Source organism: Paralichthys olivaceus, chromosome 9, assembly GCF_024713975.1.
Source record: "Paralichthys olivaceus isolate ysfri-2021 chromosome 9, ASM2471397v2, whole genome shotgun sequence".
Taxonomy (NCBI): Eukaryota; Metazoa; Chordata; class Actinopteri; order Pleuronectiformes; family Paralichthyidae; genus Paralichthys; species Paralichthys olivaceus.
The window spans coordinates 13,996,049-14,013,229 of NC_091101.1; the positions used below are offsets into that span (position 1 = coordinate 13,996,049).

General features: G+C 41.3%; 1 protein-coding gene across 1 annotated transcript in view; it reads left to right on the top strand.

Annotated features, from left to right (window-relative positions):
- The first annotated feature begins 1,913 nt into the window (after window positions 1-1,913).
- The window catches only part of tsc22d3 (TSC22 domain family, member 3), a 35,944-nt gene continuing 20,676 nt past the window's right edge, over window positions 1,914-17,181 (top strand). The window contains exon 1 of the mRNA XM_020085845.2: window positions 1,914-3,092. Coding sequence (XP_019941404.1) covers window positions 2,749-3,092 — 344 coding nt within the window. The 5' untranslated portion in view covers window positions 1,914-2,748. The remainder of the gene's footprint in view (window positions 3,093-17,181) is intronic.

The window sequence follows — 17,181 nt, forward strand, 5'->3', positions numbered from 1 at the left end:
TATGACAATGAAATGTTTTTTTTAAAGATAAGTATTTAAAGTGTGGAGTTCCAGTATTGTACTACATTTGTGACTACTATTTGACTTCCACTAGCTACATCAATGACTATACCAACAGTAGCCCACTAGAGGGCAGCCCCTACCTAAAACATTCCTCAGTCCCATCCATCCACCCACCAAAGTGTAACAGCCCGGCTGCCCGAGGATATCATTACACACTCAATAAAGCAATAGTCAGTCATTTTCTCTGCTTAATTGATCCCACTGCTACCCAACAATGCGTGGTGTGACATTTCTTTACTGCAGCAGACACAGCAGCATGCCTCAGAGTGAGACGTGCTATTTGTAATTATCTTGTTGTTGTGCTCTTGCGTGACCGACCATCTGCATACGCCATGCTGTACACTTGTTGGTCAGCATCTGAGGTCAGAGCATCAGCAGCTTGTTCCTCCTGGAGCCTCTTGAACATGTCTATAATGACATTATCCCACCAGCGCTTGTGAAACACACGTCTGAAAACAAATAGCGAAGGACACTCTTACCCAATCACAAGCCGTCTGGGTACAAGCTGCTGGGGTCTTCCAACAGCATCAAGAGACAAACCACTCAGGTTTCAACATAGTCAACAGTAAAGGCAAACATAAATATGTTTGTTTACTATGCAAGTAACCCGTATAGTGGTTTTTACTCCCAAACAAAGCTCTCACACAAACATGCAGACTGGAAACTAATGCCACCACTGTGCATTATGTATTTCATGGATGTCATTATCATTATAATATTTTTGCTTTGCCCTCCCTATCTATGGCTTTTTATTATATTATTATAGGCTTAACTGTGGCTGGAGAGCATCCCAGCTCACTCTGAGTGAAATGTGAGGTGCACCCAGGACATGTGGTCTGTCAATCACTGGGTATAGAGACCATTTGCATTCACATCCTTATCTGACACAGGGCTCTTTTAGAGTTCACTGAAAAAGTAAATTTCCCTGTTGTGGGATGAATAAAGTATATCTAATCTAATCTAAGAAACAATGGAAGGAAACAAGAGCACCAGTTAAAATCCATGTGATGGAGAGAACATGCAAACAACGCACAGAAAGGCCCTTATGAGACAGTGAAATCACACTCATGACTTTCCAACCATAAAGTAGCAGTGCTTAACAACGCACCAATAACTAAAATAACACTCATAACACGAACACATACCTCCTCAAAGCCAAACAAGACCTACGCAATTCTCTAGTTCTTATAGTAAAGGATGCGCTCTGAAAACCTAAATTAATTATTTGTGATAAAACAAAACAAACCTGGATCTGCCCCTTACTCCGTATGTGTTCTTTTCAAACCCGGCAGCCACAGATCATCTTCACCAAGTTGGGTGGAACGGCTGAAAACCAGGGGCGTTGCAATAGGGTAGGGGACCTGGGGCCACTGAGATGAGAGGGGACCATGAGCATGGCTATGTTAGTCCAATTTTGAGAGAGCCCCTATAAACTCTGTGATCAGCAATGTTCAGGAGACAGCAACGACACAAGGATCAGAAACCCACAAAAGAGGCCCCACTCTCTGCCAAAAGCTAGTTTTAGAGGTGTGGTTGACCACAATGTCTACATGTGTGTGTATCATGGGCCTGAGTTAGTTGGGGTCGTTTGAGGCTAAACTTTGCATTTTTACTATTATTTAGATCCCTGTTGTTCGTGTTTCTTTTTTGGGAGGGATTTGGGGCTGTTTTGCTTAAATGAAGGGCCCCCCTAGTCCCTTTTGCCCTAGGGCCTCCAAAGTTCTTGAAATTCTAACAAAACACAACTTTTTTGGTTGAGCTATATGTCTTGAGCTATATGTGACAACTATTCTGCTACTTCCTCATTAAATAAACGTAGGAAAAAATAGAAAAAACTCCTTGAACATCTCCTGGAAATAGTTTTTATTTTCATCTCCTCACGACAGACATGGTTGCTTTGTGTGTGTTGCAGCAGCCACAGACTCAGCCACTCCTTGTGCTGTCAGCATGGCAGGGTGGAGCTGACAGAACTGCACATGTTTTAGGCATGCTCGGATGCTTCTCTCCCTCCCTCTGTATTTCTCTCTCTCTAATGCCTGCACTGCTTAGCTGAAAAGGGAAAGAGGAGGGCCCAGTACATGAGCCAGCGATGCTTTTTTTACCAATCACATGGGTTTCCCCACCCTCAGCTCCCTCCCTCTGTCCCTGTTTGCTCCCTCCCTCGGTCTCTATGCACGCCAACCAAAGAAAAAAAAAGTGCAGGGGAAAAAAAAGTGATAAGCAGCAAGCAGCTTCTGGGTTTTGCTTTCAAGCGCACTCCTGCTGAATCGGTGTGAGTGAGTGTGTATGTGCGTGAGTGTGTGTGTGTGTGTGGGGCGTTCACTCTTTCTCCTGCCACAGTAGCAACACTTGCAGCAGCGTCAGCCCGGACAAAAGGATAAACGCAGCAGAGCCACAGGAGGGGAAACTCAGGGATAGAAGCAGGCAGAGTGGCCCAGCGTGACTGCACTTCTCAGGGAGGAACTCAACCTGCTATTTAGCCCTCCAGGCCGGGAAGCGGGGACAGGACTGTTCACTGTAGACCAGCCCGGGCTGCCTGCCAGCCTCTCCGTCAGAGCTGAAGAGCACATCCTGATACTGACAGAGACTTTCATTTTATTTTTCACATACACCTCAGTCTGTGTCGTCCTGCGTCTGCCCTCCTTCACCTGGGCGTCCTTCCCTCTCATCCACCTGTCCTCCAAGATGTCAGACGATGACTGCCGCTCGCCCATCGGCCTGGACTGCTGCAGTTGCTGCCTGGACCTGGCCAACGGCTGTGATGACTCCATCTCTGGTGGTCCGGCTCAGGGCCTACAGGGCACCACGGGGGCCCTGCCAGGAAGCCCCACAAGCCCCAGCGTCAGTCACTTCCGCCAGCTCCGCAACCAGCTGATGTACCAGAACCTGAACACAGACAAGCTGAACAACATCATGAGGCAGGATTCCCTGGAGTCGGTGGTTAGGGACCCATGCTTCCTACTCAACGAGGGGATCTGCAACAGCAACATTGACCAGACCATGCTGTCCATACTGCTTTTCTTTCACAGGTACGTCTGGTGTTCTCTTTTCAGATGACTGAAATTAGTCTATTTAGTATGTGAAATTTAAGCCAGCTGAAAGTTAGTCTTCTGTTGGGGAAATTTAAAATTTAAAATTCTCCTCACCTCTTATGAAACTGCACATATCAAGCATCGTACTGCTGATATTTTGCTTCAGTGAAGCAGATGGTTTCGGAGACTGTCTGGTTTCCTGGAGCCAATCATCTAAAAAGGCTGACATAAGTTTTTACTGATATGGCCAGAAAGAGGCTTCCCAATATTACAGTGTAAAGGCACATCTATAGCTTCCACCACAAGAAAGTTTGGGGCAACATAATTTGATTCAAACGCAGATCAAGTCAAGTTTTGTTTAATTTACTCAGTTTACTTTGAGTTTTTCTTACTATTATTTTAAATAAAAAGTAGTAGTAGTAGGAATATGCATCCAAAACATACCAGTGTCCAAACATTTATGCTGCTCACGGTGTCCAACATGCCCGTCACACAGAATCTTATACGTTACATAATAGACATAACACGATATGTCCATGTGCGGAACTGTAATCACATTATTATGAGTTTTCCTTTGAGCGAGGCTTGTCACTTTAATGATGACTAATAGCTGTAAGACATATTTTTAACTCCAAGAAAGAAGTTCTTATATTCAGTTTCAGAGTAGAACTGAAACCTAATCAAAGGGTCTTTACTTCAAAACAACACAACATGCCAGAGAACAGAGGTAAACAAGAGCGAACCTCAATCTAAAACAACAGTTTCTTGTCATATTGATTCAATTAAAATGATCTTTTATTTTTAAAGGTCAATTAAAACTGGCCCAACTCCCTTTCTGTCTCCACCAAATACTGTTTATAAATTGGTGTTCGGCAGCTCACGTCACACTGTTTTGCGAGAAAGAGAATATCCTGCTACAAACTTGTTGGCGATGGTTAGTGTGATGGTTTGTTTGGCAGCTGCCATCAAATGACTTCAGCCCTCAAATTAACAGTTACCATCCTTCCAGTCGGCTACAGTTTTTGACCGTCGCTGAACTCCTGAACTTGAGCCAGCGGAGAAGCTGTCGTTACACATGGCGTGTGTGCTTATCAGAGCAGTAAAATGTGGAGATGTACCGGGGAAAGACAGAAAGCAATGAAACGACACAAAACTGTTATTGTGGCCACCTTTGAATGTCATAAGTTCTGGAACTGTCATCACTTGAGTCCATAAAACAGAGATATGTGTTACAGGATCATGACATACTGTACATATGACATGTATGATAACATTAGTCTGATAATCGGGTAATAAAAGGGTTTTTTATGATGTACAAAAGGAATCTTGATAATAATTGACCTTTACCCTCAAACGTATGTTGCTTTTTTGTCCACAGGTTGTTTTACTGAAGTCACTGTACATTCAAACCAACTGACTAGTGTCTATACCCATACTGACTCTTTATGAAGCGGCACAACTAAGTTCTTGTTCTATTATATTTCAAGTTAAAGAAAGAAAAGATAATATCGGGAAACTATGTTAGTATAAATGAATTTCCTAAATGTTAAATTATTCACTAACACTGTATCGATTTAAAAACACCCTCTGTGTGTGAATGTTATGTTAATATTAATGGGTTTTTTTTGGTTTTTTTGTGACATTAACAAACACATCGCAGGTAAAACTATTTTCCCTCCTTGTCAGATAAAAGATCTACAATACTGTCTACCCTGATAACATATGTATGGCATTTCTTATCAATGATACAGTAATTTGCTGATGATAACATATCAATAATGTTCTCTGGCTAAGACGTATTATCAGCATTTTATCACACTCAGGCTGCTGCAGAATTTGCCAAGTAAGTTAAATTTTAACTCGTGATAACTTGTTATATGCTACAGGCTGTTTGAGAGTCTTCTTATCGCCGGTATCGATAGTTTCTGCTTGACTACAGTCAATAAGAGTAAACACATTTATGGTGCACAGCAAGTGATGCTTTAACTTGATTCTGTGGCTTTTGTCTGTAAAAGTGAATCAGTGCCAAACTGTCAGACGGATGTAAAGAACAGTTTTATATTGTTTTTACACCTGACAAACTGTACGAGATATTTGCAGAACCACACACTCTGTTTTTCCGTCCGTTAAAGTAATATAACAGCTGTTTCAATACTCATTAATTTGACACCGTTTTAGCTGATATTGTTCTAGCTGATCGGAGCTGCATTATTCAACGAAAGGACAATCTGTTCTTGATTTATTTATGATGGCGAGGGTGTGTCGTTATGATTCTGTTGGCAGAAGAACAACAGGTGAAGAAACTCTGGGTTGAAGACTAGCAGCTCTAACTGGCACGAGCTTTGAGAGAGAGAGAACAAATAGGCTTCTCATACAAAACGTTTTTTTAGGGCATTTGAATTGTTCTCAGACTTCTTGGATGTGCTAAGATGATTTATTATTCCCTACATTCAGTGATTACAGTGTCATACCTTTATTAATGACTGCTGGCAGGGCTTTGTTGGAAGTGTTACACAAGCTTTTCTGAACTGCTCTGATTCAGGCCTTTCTTCACTAACCAAGGGTTTCATGGTTGTTTACAGTTTTGGACAATATTCATATAATGCTTTTATTAGCAAACAATTCAGTGTTGAAAGTTTTCATCTTGTCTGTTTATGTGAAAATGTATCTACATTGAATCAGGCACAGAGCTGGCATGTCCCAGGGGGAGGAAAATAAGGTTATAAGTGCCAATATTTTTGCAGTTTCTGGCACAAAGTCAATGTGCTCACTCGTACCATTGGTCAGAGTGGCTGTGCACCTGTCTGTGCCAACTGTTTGCTTGACAAACAGAGTCTTTAACAAGAACACTTTGTTCCTAAACTTCCCTTCTTGAGAGGGAGAGTCACAGACACGGATCATGTGGCTTTCATGCAGTGGCTTTCTCGCAGGATTAAAACATTGATTTCTAATGTGTAGCAATGTGGGTTTTTCCTGAAAAAACACAAATGCACTCATTCATTCACACATGTGCTCACAATGTAATCCCGGCGGTTGGGAGGAGAAAGCTGCCTTGCTGAGCTGAGGTTTGCAGAGGTTCATGCATTTTTCAAGTGCTCACTTCAGGAGGGCCCAACTTCTGATGAAAGCCCTGCCCAACGTATTTTACTGTGACCTCAACATGGGTGGTCATTCTACTTAAGCCATCACTCTCATTTGACACTTGTTAACAGAACAAAGTGCATTGCCCGAAAAAAAAGTGCACGGATGTGGACTTGGACTTGTTGCACATCAGTATCAAGCAGTGGCAGACAACGTATTATGTAAATGATTCAAGGGTCACAGAAATGTGCTGAGAGGAGAATTTGTCCTGTTTGAGGCAGAGCCAGGGACCTGAGAGGGACGGGATCTGTGATTTCCACAGGATAAGACCAGAGGGAAATGTGCTGATTTCCTGAGGCTTAGAGGGCTACACTTGGCTGGAATGAGAGAGGCACTGTGGCACACCTTCACCCCAGGCAGTCACTCAGCACTAAGCAGCTACTAAACTCTTTCACATGGCATGGTCAAGGGGGGGAGCCTGCAGCGATGACACATTAACATGTATCACAGGACTTTATGTCTGCGACCTGTCAGTCGGTCAAAACACAAAAGAGAAAGTACGTCAAGACTAGTGGTGAGACAAAAGATGTAACAAAGTGTCAAAGAACTCATAAAAGAAAAGACCAAGATCTGCAGAGGCATCTGACACACAGGGCAGAGCTGCACAGGACAGAACTCCATAAGACCATAATGACCTATCTATTAAAGTGCCAATACTAGATAATGCGTTCTCTGAGAATATGCAGTGAATGCTTAGTGCTCAAATGCACGAAGCTTTAAAATGCATGAAATTATGTTGACACACTGCCAAGATCAAATGCATTTGATGATGTCACCACTCTCTGAACTTCCCACAGACACTTATTATAAAATCCCCAAAATTGAGAAAAAGCTGAATACATCAGAAAGTATGAGGAGTTAGAACGAGAAAAAGAAAAGCACACATGTCCTGAACAAGCAGAACATTTTTCATTTTGAATGGATAAAATCAATTGAAGTATTTGAGTTGTTGGTGATCAAAAAACGTTTGGAGGAAGAATAATCTATTCTATTCTATATGATTTTGCTTTTACATTATGCTTCTGAGTTTTAATTTTCCTTTATGTTAAAAGTTACAGTCATTCGCTCTCAGACGAAGTTTGATTTGCTGCTCTGACTGAAAGTTTGTCCTTCTGACACTTGTGCTCTGACAACCATGGGTGTCATTACAATGTTAAAAGTCGCACTAAGATGGACACTGGCCTTTGGCTATGGCCCAGTAAACTACTGAACATGGCCTCGGCCCTCCCACGATTGAGTGGAGACAGGCTCCAGCTGTGTCAGAGACCCCGCTGGTTTCTAAAGCTCCACTTTGTGATCCAAATGCAAACCGCAGAGTAGCTTTGCCTCTATATATCCAAGTTTGTTCTGATCTGAGACCTATGTTTAGTGATCCGATGTGGAAAGGTTACGGACAGTGTCTCTGCAATGTATAAAAAGTGTCCTCGGGCAAGACACTGAACCTTGAATTACCCCTCATAGAAAAAGCTGTTTTGAGTGGTCATAGGAAAGCGTTATATAACTACAGACAATTCAACATTTGCAACATCCAGAAATCCATATATATTCATATTCAATAATTCTTAAAATTGTGACTATTAAGGGAGGTTTTTCTAACTCAGGGAGGGATTCAGTGTCAGATTAGTTCTACATCCACATTACTATGTTTTTTCGTTTCAAACTAACATGATCTCTGTCCACACACGCATACACCCAGTGTAGGGCTGAAGACGTTGCAGCACACGGGAACTATCGAAGATTGCTGGAATGATTTAGCTTGTTTCCTACGCATATGAGCAGTTGAATCATTAGCAAAAACAACAGCAGTGCCTGTAATTGATTATCCACGTATCGTCTACACTAGTAGGCGAACCACTGTTTTCTGCTGGGGGAGGTCCTAGGAGCTTGCATCAACAAAGGCTGCATCGTGACTGAAAAGACCCAATTAGCAAGCGTCTACATGTTTCACGACTTCTCTTATCTGTCAGCTCTAAAACTCCTTTATTAAGCATTAATACATGACAGTGGACCAATTATCTGCAGCACCGTAGAATAAAATAAAATAAAATACATTCAAAATTCCTGGAGATTGACCGGTTAAGTTAATTTACATGTATGTTGCACCTGATAACATTATCTGTCAGTCCTTCCTGCCCAGAGACCAACGGCTTGTGATTTGCATAGTAGACTCATCAAAAAGGCGACACACACTTAGGGAGGACTCACTCCAAGAGGATATTGCACTCTGCCTCTGGATGTTTTGTTGTGTGTAAATGCTTCCAAGATTTTTCTGTTGAAAAGTGGCTGAAAAAACATGTGGGAGGGAGAGAGGAGAAACAAAGGTGCTGAATCACGTGATGAAAACTGTGAGTAAATAACATCTGGCTGTTCCTACCACCACCAGCCCTGAGTGTAATCTGACTAATACAGATAACATTGTGTCATGATAGAAGCAGGTGAATCTGTCAGGAATGTAAAGATGTAGGATAAAGTCAAATAAACACCGTTTCCTCTGTGTTCTTTAACTTCTGTAAGATTTTCCAGACCAATTGTAAAGAATGGGGGAATAAAATATCTCCAGAGCACAGGACAAGCATAACACAAACATATCACTGTTTCTGAACTATTATATGTTAGCTACTCCAAGCTGTAACATGCATTGGGATCAGAGTGAATATGACAACAGTGCTTAAATTCAAATTTCTTATCCCTTCTACTGCTAAAAAAAAATTCACAGGGGAGAAAAGTGCGATCTTAAGCCCTGCATATGTATACAACACAATTCATTATGAGGTGGAAGAAATATGCTGAGTTTGAAACTCTTGCTGTGGTGGTCTCTCTCAGTTGTCTGCCCACATAAAAGCTTTCATCCCTGCTGACGACAGAACCTGTATCCAATTACATTTTTTCTGTCTGAATTTTTTTTTCCGCAGCTGAAATAAATGGTGTTATTGCGTGTCTCCTGTCAAAAGAAAACACTACGTGTCCAACAGAAATTTGAGGAGAGTTTCATATCTACACGGGTTGCAGGTGGCAGGACGGATGTAAACAAAAGTCGGGGGATTAGTTGGGAGAAGGCGAAGGGAAGGATGTCGGGGTGGAGGAACAGATCCATGGCTAGGCGAGTCTTACCGAGCCAATCCTTGACAAACAAAGGGCACGAAGCTGAGCAATGTCAGGCAGAGAGAGGGAGAGAGGGTCCGAGGTAGACAAACAGCCAGACAGGAGGCTGGCGCAAAGACAAAACATAGACAGGAGCTGCCAAAAATAGTAGGCTGTTGACTTTAAGTCGGACTCTAAGATATAGGTGGACTGCAGTTGCCCTTTGTGTGGCTAAAGGAAGTGATTCTTTAGTTTCTGGAGGATGTAAAAAGCCATGAAAAGTTATTGTTTTACAGCCGTTTTAATGAGTTTCCTCAACAGCCAGACTTCGACCACTTCAGTGTTGAAAAGAGACAGTCGGACAGCGAGGGATTGATTAACAGTGTTGAAAAACTTTGGGGTTTCTAACACGTGTCAGTATATATGTGGTGTTTTTGCACCACAAATGAGTCCTGTGCCTGATTTTCATCACTGTGGGACCAATTTAAAGAGGGATGTATAATAATGGCTTTTTAATGGACCTCTTGAGTTACTGCCTTGTTGTGTTGTGACCGTGTGAATGGGTTGCCCTTGGTGCTGTGCCACAAGATGCCTGGAGACTCAGTTGAATGTGCAAGTACTACATGTGTGTGTAGATGTGTGTGAAAGTCACTGCATGTGGTCCTTTTAGAGCTCTTCTATTGGCTCAACCGTCTCTGCTGTCTAAACAGTTGATGGGGCATAGATTTATCTCACAATCACACACATTTAACCGATAATCTCACACACACAGGCGCACGCAATGAATTCCATTATTTCCACCGTCTCCAGCAGACAGACGTCTACAGACACACCCTGAACCGCAGCTGATGCAATTACCTATGTTCAGTCTTTATCATCACCAGTGTGGTTACAAGTTAACTTGTCCAACAACTTCATGACAAACATACCATGCCAATCATACTGTTACAGTGTCACCCTCTATGCACACTGTGTTTCAGTGGATAACAAGAGTTTATCTTCAAGCTAATACATATTGTTTACCTATGACTGAGGAAATCTGAATCTTTTTTGTTTTTTAACTCATCACTGAAGTACCCCTTTGCACTGGCCGACATTATGAAGAACACGGGCACTTCATATTATTTTGAGATGATCATATACACCTTATAACAGAAAATAGTAATTGGCAGAAAGAAATACTCCCTCAAAATTAACAATTCAAATTTCAACACTTTGAAATCTTGAAATTATTTTGTGTTTTTCCTTTTCCTATTGAAAATGACACTGTGCATTGATGCTGTTAATAGTATATGTTTTCAATAAATAGTCCGACAGCACAGACGGGTTGGGACTCTGCATATAAAAGACGAACTGATAGATCCTCATTTTTGGTCTTTTAATAGAAATTGTTGGTAATAATGAAAACATCTGACAAAAGTACTCTTCTCTAAGGTTTAGATGGAAAGACTCCATGACAACCATAATAGCAAATATATTATTTTTTTAGTTTTTTGGAAATAATTCTCATAATCAACCAATGTTATTCAATGACAGCCACAAGTGCCTGGGATTAATCAATTGTCTCTCTGTCTGGAAGACAAGAGACACGCTCCCTGGCAACACAAACACTCACACACAAACATGAAGACACTCACAGTAGGTGAGGTAAAGGTGACCCACAGCATTACGTTGCTGTTGAGCCATCACCACAGCAGAATCCAGCTAAGCTCTTTTGTCCTGTGTGACAGAGAGTGGAGATACAGTATGTTCCTGAGGTGGATTAGACATGTATATAAGTAACACGTCAAGGTTGTCATCTGAATCAAATCCTCAAGATCAGAGTATGTCGGAAAAGGTCTTTGTGAGACATGATTGACCATGCCCATCTTCTGGATTTATAATATATCCCATATATTAGTTAAACATGAAAATGAAACATTAAAGTGGAGTCATACAAACTTTTAATGCTTTTAATGGGAAGAAAAGTCACTTAGATGTCATTGATAACTATTTCTATGACAGAGAATAAGAGCCACATAAAGGGAAATAAATTATACACAAGAAAAAGATCGTGATTGAACAAGAATTGTCTTAATATTTTGTTGAGTTTTTGCTTCTCCTAAAATACAAATAATAACAGACTTTGAAATCCTAATAATTTGGCAGTTAAGAAAAAACTAAAGTAATGAACTGAAAGTGAAAATAAAATTTGCAGTTTGTGAGAAATCAAAAAGCAATTCTCTCATTGCTTTATAACTATGTCACGACTGCTTTGCTACGGCCATAAATCATATTTTAGTGTTGTCATCATGGAGCAAAATGTTTACAGAATACTAGAAAGTACTAATGCCTGCGGGGTTCAGCCTCTCCTCATAAACACCACTTTGAAACGGTGAAGCCGTCCTAAAACAAGCCAGAATAAATATGAATAAATATCAAATCAAAAATAATTACATGACTCTCCCACCAACACGGCTGAGGGCAGACACCTGTAGGAAGGGTGTGGAACGAACAAATTGGGAAATATTTCAGCAACAAAAGGAAGGAAGTGTTCTTACAAAAAGATTCAACAAATACTTCCAAAGAAAGAAGTAGCACCACCCATCCACTAAAATCCTTTCATGCTTCATGATTATGCAAGTCTCTTTGCCCTTTCATCGTATATTTGCCACATCTATCTCCCGTCTCTTTATCCTTGTTTTTCCTCCCCCTCTCTTTCTTCATTCTCTCTTTCTCCATCTCTTCACCTCACTTGTTCTACTTGGCAGAAGTTGGACTTATATAAGGGGGTTGGACTGACCAAGGCTCGTGCTCATTGCCTTATCTGTTTGGACCATGGCTATGGCGCCTATTAAGATAATAAGGCAGCCTGTCAACACATGCCATCACACACACACGCACACACACACACACAGCCCTGGATGTGACTGTGAGTATTTATATATCAAACAGTCTATGTATTATAATTACACTCTTTAAATAGACATCAGACAGTCATGCCACTTGCATGACACTTGATATTAGAAATATCAGCGTTGATGTACATTAGTTTGCTATTTTCATCAGACTGCAGTTTGCACACAACAACATGCTGTACTACAGTGTTAGTCAGATAATGGAAAGTATGTGTGTTGTCTAGAGTTCATGGTCTGGATGAATGGAAGCTTAAATGATGCCTCGATTAGACCTGCACCGCCCATGTTGAGCGGTACGAGCTCCCGGCTGGAGGGCAATAAAAATTTCCTCCAGTCCTATATTCATTACCATGGGATCCCCGCTCTTTCTCTGAATGCATGACGAGTGAGAGTGCGGTAACTGACTGAATGCCAAGTTAAAGTTTGGCTGAGATGTGAAAAAATAAAAATAAAAATTCCGGACTGTATCTTTCTGCAGATCCATGGGGATAAAGTAAATTTAGCAACTGACTGTGTCAAAGCTTGACTGTGTTTTGTTGTCCAAATTGAAAGAGCTTGAATAAAAAAAAATGCAATTGCAATTCTGGGGGAAATGTAACTTTTCTTTGCCTGGCAGAATGCCCTAAAAGGACTGGCATACCCACGATTCATTTCAAATTCATTCTGAGGCTTTTTCCATCTGTTTCTCCCTCGACGACTGTTTCATACTCCCAAGAGCAGTTATCCCACACTGAATCTCTTTTTTCTTCCTTACCACAATAGTCTGAAGCACAACACAGCCAGACACTGCTTTTGTGGAGTGGGTCTCAGCCAAGCCTATCATTAGCCTGGGCATTATTCACACACAGGTTGGGTACATCATGTACTCAAAGTGTGCATGCACACAAACACAAAACACACACACACACACAAGGAAGAGTAGCAAAACTTAAAAGCAGGGAAATTAGGATGCACTTCAATAAGCCATCTTGCCTCAGCTCAAAACTCACACAAATGTGTCCATGAACCTTCATCCAAAGAAAAGAACACACACACACACACACACACACACACACACGCTATTACACAAACACTCTCAAACACGACGTCAGTTTTAGAAAATACTTTAGCAACGGACTTTGCCACAGCCCATTACTAAGAAACGAAAATGAATCACTGGGAAAGAAAACAATTAGTTCTCTGAACTTCTGCAGGTCATGAGATCACGCTTTCGAGAACACAGGATAGCATCATGACCAGTCACATGTTTTTTAATTTAGTTTACTGCAGTTTGACAACACACTCCTTTTTCTGATTTAACTTTTTTTATTTACTAATAACAGTCTATTTGAGTCTCAGCGTTTCCAGAGCATGACTTTCCCGCCATGCAATTGGAAAAATGGTAATGAGTTTGGTATTAAAAGCAAAACAGGAAATGGTTTGGGTCTGAGAGTTCACGTGAAACACAGGTAAACACCATAATCTTGCCGTGGCCCATTTAAAATGATGTAATGTAAGCATTTACAAGTAAAAATAAATGTATAAATAGATTCATACTGGAGACAGTGGCCTCTACTTCCCATGACACAATGACACTGTTAAGTTACTCCACAGCATCTGAGTGAACATTTAGTTCAAGAGGCATTTACATCATCTTGAAAGACATTTCACCCTTTTAACACCCACCCACCTCTGGGAACCTTTGTGTTGTGCTGTCATCTTTAATTGCATCATTAAATCAGGCCTTTGCACAACATTGACAGGATAAAATACATATGAGTGAGAGACGTCAACATTCAAGCTGGGAAAACTCAGTGTGAGATATGTTGGGCAACCTGCTCATGCTTTGGTGCAACGCGTTTGTTGCACCAGATGAATTGTGGTATGCAATAAACTTCATTGCTAAATCAAGAAAGCATTTTTTTTCCCATAAAGGCCAAGGCAGAGGTTGGCAGAAAACTCAATGTCATATAGCTGCCATCCTGAGTTAACAGTTACAGTATACATTCTCTAAAAAGGCTAAATGACTGGCAAATCCCCATGAACTATAATCAAACTTTGACTGTACGGTTTCCTGTTTGTTACTGGGGCTTCCAAGTTTCCAAACTCTCATTGGCTTTTAGTGTCCCTGCAGTATTGAAGGCAGACTCTGTGCAAAAAAAAAAAAGAAAAGCAAGAATGAGAAAGAAAAAAGGAAGAAGCTGAAAGATAGAACCGTTCAGCTGAACTTGACTTTTGATTTAATAGGTGATTGTGTTTCAACCCTCACCTATGGTCACAGGCTCTGGGTAGTGACCAAAATAATAAAATTGCAAATACAATCGGACAAAATTAAGTTTTCTGTCAGGTTGCCAGGATCAGCCTTAGAGACAGGGTGAGCAGTTGAGACATACAGAGGGAGCTCAGGGTAGACCTGCTGCTCCTTCATGTTGAAAGGGAACATTTGAGGTGGTTTGTGCATCAAATCAGGAGGTTTACTGGGCACATGCAGCCAGGACCGAGGTAGACCCAGAATCGCTGGAGGGATTACGTATCTCATCTAGCCAGGAAACACCTTGGGGGTTGCACCATGGTCGGCAACCTGAGCAAGGATAAGAGGATGACAATGGATGGATGAAAGATGGAACCTTGGAGACCAGCAAAGAAGAAGAAAACTGAGAAATGTGGTGTAAGACTCACTGCAGTGAGTCAAGGATCGTGAAAAGATAAAACTGTTCATATCAGCGTTTTATTTCGTATACAGTTCTCCTCACTCTGACTTCAACAGCAAAAAAGCAGAAGCTTGTAGGGCTGACGACCAGATAGGTTCAACTGGCAGCAGTGGAAGGAAAACGTGGACCTGTCCTGCCAGGCTCTTTTTCTCTGGATAACTTTATGGCAGACAAGAGCCAACAAGAAGAAAAATGAATGCCTGTGCTAAGTTTCAGTGAGTCTGTGATTGGTCCTGGTCCTTGCCCAGCAGAGAGACATAGCAAATGAGCAAAAATAATAAGATGCGTCCTGTCCAAGGCCTTACTTGTGCCTTTGTGTCACTGTGTTTATGAGAGGCAGTCGTACCAAAGGGGCATCCCGCGGGGCTCGAATCTGACAGGCGCATTATGTCTCTCTCTCCCCAGCCCTCTTATTGTGCTTTCACAATTAGCACCAGTGAAATTAAATGACCTCTCTCTGCATTCCTTCCAGTATGGTGTCATGGAGCAGAGTGACTCATAGACAGTTGTTGTGTTTGCATGCTGTGGTGTGTTTACACAGTCTGGGATTAAGCTAAACAACAGCCATCTGAAATAATGTAGATGCTTTTGCAGCAAAGTAACACATGCAGCTCTGATGCTGGGCTGAGGAAGCAGCGAGGTCACTGCCAAGAAATTGTACGACTCCGGGAGGAATGTTGACAAATGCTTTAAATGTCCTCTCTCTCCTTTTCCTTATCTGTTCCTCCAAAATCCAGTACAAAAAAACCCAACAACCCAATTCCATCCAGACTACCATCAACAACTCTGACACAAGTCTGTCAGGGGGCTGCAAACAAAGACCTATTTCTTACTGGCCTGATTGCAAGGTGTTATAAAGTGGAAGTGGAGCCTGCAGTATTCTGGCAGAGGGAGAGAGAGAAAAGAGTGGAATTTATGTAACGCTCCAAGTCACAACCTTTCAGTGCTTGTGAGCCGACGGTGAAAAAGTCAGTCAGGGTCAAGAAGGTTGTTCTTTTTGCGTCAGTAGGTGCATCTTCTGCTAAGAGCATGAGCTCAGCTGGGAGACTGATAGTTGACCTGGTGGTTGACCCATTCTTAACAGCTCTGTGCTCCTCAAAGGTCAACCTGAACAACCGAAGAGGATAAAGTCTCTGAGCTAATCAATTCCAAAGGGAAAAAAAAGAACATATTGAAAGCAACAACAAATTATGTCTTTTTAAATGAGACCACCTTGTTAATCGTGAATGAGTTTCAAGGAGCAGCTCACATTATAAATCCTTTTCCTTTCTGCCACAAGTGGAGGCTCACATTTACAGGAATTTAACAGGAAATCATAATCATCTGTGTGCTGCATGACTCTTTTCCTCTCTTCACATTTCCATCTGTCATTTCCACACACACTTACACTGCTCAGCCATAATGTGTTTACTGATCCATCAGCCTCGGGCTTGTTTAGCATAGCTTAAGCCTAGCTTCACTGTAGGCTGCACTCGTATGCAAGGTCAAGTTGTGTTGGAGGGAAAACAGAATAAAGCTGTTACGAAACAATGTGTTCTGTTTGTTTTTCTTCTGTTGGTTCTTATTTAGCATACAGTGGCTGTATCTGAGACAACTTGTAGAAAGTCATGCAAGGAAGACACATCTATCCAATAAGCTGATCTCCAACAAATATATAGAAATTTTGTCAGTGGAATCTGTCAGAATTAAAATGGATGTGTTATGTTTTCCAGTTGGTGGTTGGATTAAACAGTTTGCTGTATTTCTTGAGCATTTTTTATCCATGGGTCGATTTCCTAAAGCCCGCTGGAGGAAAAGGATGCTATTGTTGGGAAATTCCGAGAAACACCCTGATTTAAAAAAAACACACACAAACAAAGTCCCTCACTGTTATTCCAGCGAGAGGGTAGATATAAAATTAAAAAACTAGACGAGCAGGATACTTCCTCTTTTTCACATTCAAATCAGCTTTCTAGAAGGAGATATCAGGTTCAGACATTGTAGCACTTGTGTAGTGATGGGATATTGCAATATTAAGTCTCAATAACATCTGGACCATTGTGTTGAAAAGGCACCTCTTCCTCTCCCTGGTGTTCACTCTCATTTCAGCATCTTAACTGACATTTGAATTTTAAGGAACCACAATAGTTACATGTGGATGATCAACATGCTGCAAGTGGTTTCAGTTGTGTATCTTGTGGCATTCAAGATAATGAAAGGAGCAATTTTGTTGCAGAAACAGTATTTTCAGGTAATTAATTAACTTATAACAGCCACGATTGGTGTGCTTTCATTTTT